Source organism: Antennarius striatus, chromosome 6, assembly GCF_040054535.1.
Source record: "Antennarius striatus isolate MH-2024 chromosome 6, ASM4005453v1, whole genome shotgun sequence".
Lineage (NCBI taxonomy): Eukaryota > Metazoa > Chordata > Actinopteri > Lophiiformes > Antennariidae > Antennarius > Antennarius striatus.
In genome coordinates, this window is record NC_090781.1 from 10,674,156 (window position 1) to 10,682,183 (window position 8,028).

The 8,028-nt window shown below is 41.2% G+C and overlaps 1 protein-coding gene across 9 annotated transcripts in view; it reads left to right on the plus strand.

The window, feature by feature from the left end:
- Positions 1-5,205, plus strand: part of ncam1b (neural cell adhesion molecule 1b) — an 85,861-nt gene extending 80,656 nt beyond the window's left edge. For 7 of the 9 annotated variants that reach the window (XM_068316766.1, XM_068316769.1, XM_068316768.1 and 4 more), the window contains 2 exons: positions 12-1,064; positions 3,227-5,205. In XM_068316766.1, coding sequence (XP_068172867.1) covers positions 12-1,064; positions 3,227-3,347 — 1,174 coding nt within the window. In that variant the 3' untranslated portion in view covers positions 3,348-5,205. Of the gene's footprint in view, positions 1-11; positions 1,083-3,226 lie in introns of all 9 variants that reach the window. The other 2 variants (XM_068316774.1, XM_068316775.1) reach the window with 2 other exon arrangements.
- The last annotated feature ends 2,823 nt before the right edge of the window (positions 5,206-8,028 follow it).

Here is an 8,028-nt window from a genome sequence, read left to right on the forward strand (position 1 = left end):
CCTGCTCTCAGGCTGGCGGCTTACACTGCTGCTCTGGCACTGGACACCCTCTCCTCCGTAGCCACCAACTCTGACACAGCCACTGCAACTATTGACCCCGCTCAGGACAGCCCCTCTAGCGAGACCACCACCCTCACTTGTAGCCTGTCCACCCCTGCCAACGACCCCTCAGACCCCTCACCCACCCCAGTCCCGGCCCCTGCCCCGACTCCGGAGTCGAACACCGCCCCGCCGACTCCCACAATCTCCACGTCTGCTGTCGAAGCTAAAATGGCCCCGTTAGTAGAACAAAGAGCAGGTAACGCCCCGGAGAAGAAGGAGAAAATGCCCGCTCCTTCTCTTCCTGACCCTGAACAGACTAAATCTCAGAAATCGGGGGTGCCAATCCCTCCAAAGCGTAGACACTCTCCTAAGCTGGCCGCTTTGAATGCTAAGCGTAGCCCTCCTGTTTCTCCCCTGGCGACATCTTCCTCACCATCCTCTCCCTCCGTCGACACCAAGAAACCTGCTCCAAGCCCGCCAGTCGCCAAGTTTTCCACCCAGCCACACGCTGAGATGCCAGCACAAACTGCCTCCGCTCTCGCCACCCCTGCCTCTTCAAAAGCAGACCCCGACCCGAACCCAGCCGACGACCAATCGCTTGATAACAAAGGTGCTGCAGCTAACGCTCCCTCCGTGATCCATAGCGCTCCTAAAGTCCTGGATGCTGAAGAACCCGCTCCTCTAGTCACAGACGTCCCCTCTCCTTTACCCATCACTGCTCTTACTTCTGCTCCGGCCCCCGCCGGTCAGGAGGCACCCACCTCAAACGACCTCCTCTCTTCGCTGTCAGACACCTATGACTTACTAACACCTGACGCGGGACCCGAGGGTGCGGATTTAGATTTGGAGCTGACAAATGGGACAGAAAGACCCTCCGTGGCCCCTTCAGACCTCATTAGCTTAGACAGCCCGCCTTCCGCCCCCTCTCTGCCCAATGGAGACGGAGCAGACCGCCCCCCCTCAGGCCCAGTCCTGGAGGCATCAGAGACTCTGGCCAAGACGGCTCCTCCTGTCAACGATGAGTACGGCTCCCTCTAGAGGTTTATCTGTGTGTTAGTGTGTGTGTGTGAGTGTGTAACTTGTATGCCCATTCATTCACCACCACATCTTACCATTGACCACACAATATGAAATATTGTAATGGTAAATTGGTAATGGCTCTGAGTAATTAGTAGTGAGATGTTCGTGACAGTGGAGTATGATGGTTCTGTTTTTTGAAGCTTGTGTGTAACCATTGTGGGGTTTTGCAGTGTTGACCATGAGAGTAGCTGAGCCCCTTTCAGACACACACCCCGTGAGGGTATTTCAACATGGCAGCCATGTGTATAAATTAAAATAGAAGTCATAATGATAATATTATTCCAGCAGACCCAGAAATATTTCTGTGAGAAGTGAGACGACACGGGACCTATGAGAAATCATTTCATTATATTCATTATTAATCATTGTTTCAATATTATTATTTATCATTTCCTGAGAAGAGTTTATTGATGTTTAGGTAACACCCCACACACATGCACTGGGCTCTGATTGGTGCAGAGGTGAGATCCTCAAGCTTCATTCAAAACTTTTTGTGTTTACAAATCTTCACATTAATATAAACACCTTCCAGAGGAAGCCGCCACCCCCCCCCCCCCCCCCCCACACACACACACACACACACACTTGCACACACACCCCACCCATCTATAATCAGCACTCCATCCCACTTTTGGGTCTTGTGTTTCACATCAGCAATTAACTAATGAATTAACCAATGTTGCCAGGCAACAGCTCATGATGGAAGTATTGTTTTGTGAGCTGTTCCCCAGAGAACAAACCTGTTCTGAGTTGTTGAAACTTGTTTTTCCCCATTAAGACCTTGCATCTAAAAGCATCAGTCCCAGGATAGTCTGATAATCCTCATAACACAACTCTTAACCTCTAAAAACTGCCATTAGAATCTGGAATCCATTGTTTTCAATATTAGTTGTTTGGTTATTCAGGATAAATGACATTTTGCTTTGAATAAATCAGCACAGTTTCAGCTGCAACATAAATCTGCAGCATTGTTATTATTTACATCTCAATCATGAATTTTCCATTAAAATAAAAGCCAAACATTCTGGGTCTAGAAAATAACTCGTATCCAGATCACACACTGATGTGTGTGATGACAATTCTGGGTTCAGATAAAGATCCGCCAGCATCAGATGGATCGCTCCTCAGGTCAGAACCTACCTCTCCAAAAAAACGTCATCAAAATCCGTTGATAAGTTTTTTATCCGTTGTAATCCTGCCAACAGACAAATGCCGGTAAAAGCATCACTGGCTCAGTGGAGGTGGAAACCCTCCTGCCACAGTAAAAAGCAGACCTGTAGTCACTTTGATTTTCATTCACACCACAGAAAACACTAAACCCCAACAAATAACCCTTTAACAAGAGCCCCACATTTATATATTGACTATAATTCTGTAATAAATGGTGACACGAAGAGCATTTATTGACTAACTCCGTTGCTCACAATGGCAGCACTGTCTCTCCTTTCTCTGCATGATCCATGTCTCACGAGAAGGAGGTCTTGTCCTCAACAAGCCTGTCGTGTCTGAATAAAGCCACAAGGAACACCTGACAAACCGCTATCATCCTAGCAGATAGCGCAGCGATGCTACGTGTTTGTCTGAAAGGGGCTGTATGTGAATCACGTAACGTGTCGTCTCAGGCATTAAATGTGTGCATCTGAATGTTGCCTGAATCCTCACCGACTCTGCAGCTCTGCTAAGGAGAACTGAGGCCAGGCAGCGGCGTGAGGAGCAGCGGGAAAGGAGCTGTAGGCAGGATGTAGATACCGGGATTCGTTCCTTTAGGATGAACATGGGTGTCATAGTCCCAGGGATGATTTACTGTGCATTCATATTCTCTCTGAAGAAGAGCTAATTCTCCTGAAACAGTTTGCAGGATGGATTATATGACTATCATTATACGTTTGTTTTATTAAGTGTTGTTAAGGTGGTGAAGAATTATGTAAAAAGACCAAATAGAACGTCTTCTTACATATGGGGTGAAGGTGTCTTTGAGAATAAATGGTTAAATTTCTGTTCGACTTGGGTGTTTGTTTGCTAAGAAATGTTCCTTTGTCTCGTCGGGAGATCTCCAGATTTCTAATTTTGGGCTTTATTCTTTTTTTTTTTTTTCCCATTGCAGGAAGATTTTTTCTGAGGACAAAGGCAAACCGGAGGAGGAAGACGTATCAAACGCCCTGACAGAGATCGCTGCAGAACACAACAGAATCATACAGACAAATACCACTGAGAGCAAAGCATGATGGGAAATGGGAAACTCCCCCAGCCCAGCCCGAAACATTTCTTGCAGCATCAAATGAGAAATACCACAGAGGTTTTTTTTATTTCCAGTGCCCTTAAGTCCTACACGCATGTGTCGATCAGTTAGAGCGCACTTTGTGCTTCATTCATCAAACGTCTACCGCCTCACCCAGGAGATTATCTATAGGTCCAGAGATTTATTTTATTTTTTTATTGTTACTTTATTGAACCAGTCAGGAATGATTCAGAGGAATATCTTCTCATCATGATGTCTGGATAACTTTTATGAAATCAGACTCGACTTTCTTTTGTGCGTCTAGTTCTAGTTAGAATCACACACAAGTACATAATCAACTGAACTGTAAAAAAAACCCAAAAAAACACACACACACACAAAAGAAACCGGACTATATATAGAAATTATTTTTTTTATTTTCATGTTCAACGGTTCAAATGTGAAATTGCTTGCATTTGTTTTTATTTATGGGCTACTCATTAAATAGCTTGTTCTGCATGTCTGACCAGAAAGTGGTTGTGAAGTTTTGTTTCCGAGGTTTATGATTTCACTCTGTCCGTTACAGGCATGATTCATCTCTCACAGAAACGCTCGCATTGATTAAACATAGACCTGAGTTCAATCCTTCGAATAAGAACCGTACTTTTTGCTATGGTGATAAAAGTAGAGGATTAACCCACAGCCAGTTGCAGGACAAAAGATACTGAATCAAACCACAGATCATATCTGACCTGTTTTCAGATCAGATGTATGCAGTGTGTGACCACAGCCATCGATAGAAGTACTCATTAATAAAACGTGTCTGATTAGGAAAAAGAACACAAAAGCAGAAAAAAATGCAACCGATCTCATTTCCAGCCAAGGATTGAACTTCAAATCAAACGAATATAATTCTTCTCTAAATATGCACAACATATTTGTTTTTGAGGAACAGCTACAATAGCTGTCGTTTCTTCCTCACATTAAAGCGGGTCTGTCTTCACAATGATTTTGAAGTCAGCAAGAAAAAAAAAAGAAGTTTTTGTGCTATTTCAAAACTAAAAAAAAAAATTGTTTCTTCCATTTCCTGCCTGCAAGCTTGTGCACTGTGCCTACGTGTCAGTAGATTGTCTCGTCATCAGTTTCTATGATAATCTGCATAGCTTTGTCGTGAGAGATTTAGCCTCTTCTTTTTCTTTAATATATTGTATTATTAGAAGAAAAGTGTGATAAATGGACTAATGTGGTCATTATAACACGTGTAGTGTATGAAACTGTCCGTCTGGTCACAGCACCATATATTGCGAGCTATAGTGAAGGGAGGTGTTTTGAACCTTGGCATGAATTCAGTCTGTAATTTATAACGTATAACTAAAAGGCAGATAGATGTGCCCATATATGTTTGGGGGGAAATACCATACTGTTGATTTAATGAGTGTTACCTTTGGAGCTTGTTCTGGTATTACTACACATTGTTTTTATTTCCCTTCCCTGCTTGTTTTTAAAAGTGTTCTGTAATGTGGTCTTTGAATTTATTTTTCAGTTTTTGTCTTTTTGTACAAAAATCACCAAGAGCGACTGTTTAGGAAGCCGCTGGCAGGAAGCAGGGTGGTCCGACTGAAACAGGAAATCATGTTTTTTTTTTAAGGTTTTAGATAATAGATCTAATGTTAAATGAACTGAATGCTGATTTAATTATATATGGAAATCAAGATGAGCTTTACTGACCTTGCACTTCACTGCTGTTACCAGACCACCTTGCTCCCTCATCTGTGGGTGCTCCTTCTTTGGTTTTAATTGGGTACAGCTCAGAAAATATCTGTTGTGTACAGTCTGGGTGCTAACCCATTTACATAATAAAAATGGTTTCCAAATCTAATTTTGTCTTGGCCCATTTTGTCATTCGTTTTCCTTTTTTTTGAAGAGACTGTCCTGTATTAAAATTTACCGCCTGCAGTGACGCGATCTGGACGCTAGGTGTCAGTAAACGCACGTCAGACTTCCTTTCGCCGTGTCACGGACGCGGCTTACAGAAAGGTTACAGTGCAACCAGGTCATGTTGGGGCTGGAAATAAATCGCGCTGCTTGTCCAGAAACACGAGGGAGCAAATAAACATCAATTACATAATGCATGTTTGTGCAGGAGTGCCGCGGATTCCCCGAGGCTATAGGATGTCAAAATACAGAGTATCGGTGAGGGTCTGATATTTTCAGCTGTGGTTCCTCTAATGCAGTGCTTCTCAGTTACGTTCTGTTACGCACCACCCCTAAGCAAGAAGAAAACAATTTGTGACCCCCCACACTCTGCCGCGAGTATAACTAATATCAATTGTCTATAAAATTGTTATAAGTACACCTCTGCATAACATTGTAACCTTACTTAAAGAAAACCAAAAAGAAATATTGTTCAGTTTCTAACAAAATAATTTATTGACATTATTTAGTCTATAACACAAACGTTTTCAGTGCATCAATTTGCCTGAAATTAAAAAAAAGACCTTGTTTCAAATGTAAAAATTTTGACCAACATATTGCATCATTTGATACTAAAAAATAAAATTAAATAGAATAAATAATAAAAATTAAAATTCAGTTCAGCAACATTAAATGAGGAGCGCAATACATAAAACAGTTTAACCTAAAAAAAAAAAAAATGAGTAAAACAATTTCTGTTCATTTTTTTATTTTATTTTTTTTTAACCAAAACGAAGTCAGGATTAATGTTTACAATGAGCTCGTTTAGGCTGTCACAGCTTTACTACGTTGAAGTTTCAGCTCCTCTGCTTTGTTGATGCCCCTGGGGGGGGGGGGGGGCACTATCTGAGAAGCGCTGCTCTAATGTGACATGAGCCTTCAAACCAGCGCGTTGTCAACAACCACGACGGATCGCAGTGACCCCGCAGGGCATCCTGTTTCACTTTCTCCCTCTTCATTTATTCTATTTTTTGTGTGTGACCTTAAAGTTCTAATTAGTTTGATTGACGTTTCCACGAAATCCCGTTTCTGTTTCTAACTAGTCGCAAACTGCGAGTTATCCCGGTGGCCTGTAGATGTCTCTGAAGCGGCCCTTGTGGTGCGACGCTGGAGCAAAGGCCGACGGTTTCCAGCCGTGACGTCAGCTCGGAGAGGCTTCGCAGCCTGTAAAGTTAGCAGCAGGACACAGGAAGTAAGATGATGTGGCATTCCAAATTAAGAGTAAAGGGTAACTGAGTATGGTTTCATTATGTAGAAATTACAGAAAATTATTAATTTGTTTTTTTCGTCCAGAGCTGTATTCACACAAAAAAATATTTTAAAACATACCCTTGTGTTTTTTGTGCCCCATAAAATGTCTATGTTGTTCTGTATTAATGTTGAATGATTATATTAAGTTAATAAAAAGCAAATACAAACAAAACCAAGACATCACAAAAAACATAAACCCTGTAGTCTTGTCAGGTGACACATGGAGCATACAACATTTTACATCATCAGTGATCAGAACAGAGGAATGAGATCAGATCCCACTGGACCGTCAGAGGTGCCTGTGGACTCTGCTGTGGTTGCAGTCGTTGATCCTGGTTCTGGGTTAGTATGTGTGGTTTAACAGGATGTAGAAGTCTGTCACGCTCCTCTGGTGATCAAACACTGGTTGAGATCCCCTAATAGTGAGATGGTGAGCATTCATTATGACAACTTGTCTGGCAGACTGCCCTGCCTCCAGTAGGTCAGTAGCTGATCCCTGTCGGGATGCCCCAGCGGTGGTATCTTGTGGATGTAATTTTCTCCAAAATCCCCATCCTTCACACACAAGTTCACTGGTTTCACAAAGGAGCCATCATTTTAGACTGTAATTAGTGAAGTAATTGCAGTCATTTTTTCTAAAAACTGTTTTCTGAGTAATATTTCTTACAAAAATTAATCACAAGTGACCAAACCCTGCATGGATAAAACCTGCCCTACAAACAAACAGTTGCGCAGCTAATTTTTTATTTTTTAAAGGGAAAAGGATTTTTCATTTTGGGCTAAATAATGTAGTGCATTTTTTAAAACCCTTGAGTTTACTATTGAGGTCATTTCAAATATATTGTAATTTCAAGGAGTTAATTCATTTTTGGCTGTAGAAGTATTCAGGTCACTCACTCAAGTAAAAATAGAAATACCACTAGTCATAAAATGTCCGACACTTATGTGTAATTTTGGGATATTTTTCTCGAATTTTTCTATTTTCTGTTACTTCTTATTCATACACTACCAAAGAACTAAATTACTATCATCTGCATACACTTGACTGGTAAGTCATCTAATAAATGTGCATATGGAGTAGTTATTACATGTACGTAATAGCTAAATTATTGTGTTATTATGCTGCAGTAACATGTCAAGCATGCTGATCCATGTGAAACTATCTTCTGAAGTTGAATCTGTATACATGTAATTATTGTATGTTTGATAACAACATCATATTTTATGTATATGAGATAAAAATAAAATAAAATAAAATAAAAATAACTACAAGTATTGCTGTGAAACAAATTGTACACAGAAATACAGTTTCATCCATGTAAGAGGCAATTAACAAACAGTATTACAACATCCAAAGAGAGGACTTGATTAAATCGATGAGGAGTCAGTCAAATGAATGATGACAGTTTTCAGACATCTATGTGTCACCAGGATCCTCTTAATTTCTAAAATTATGTCTAAAT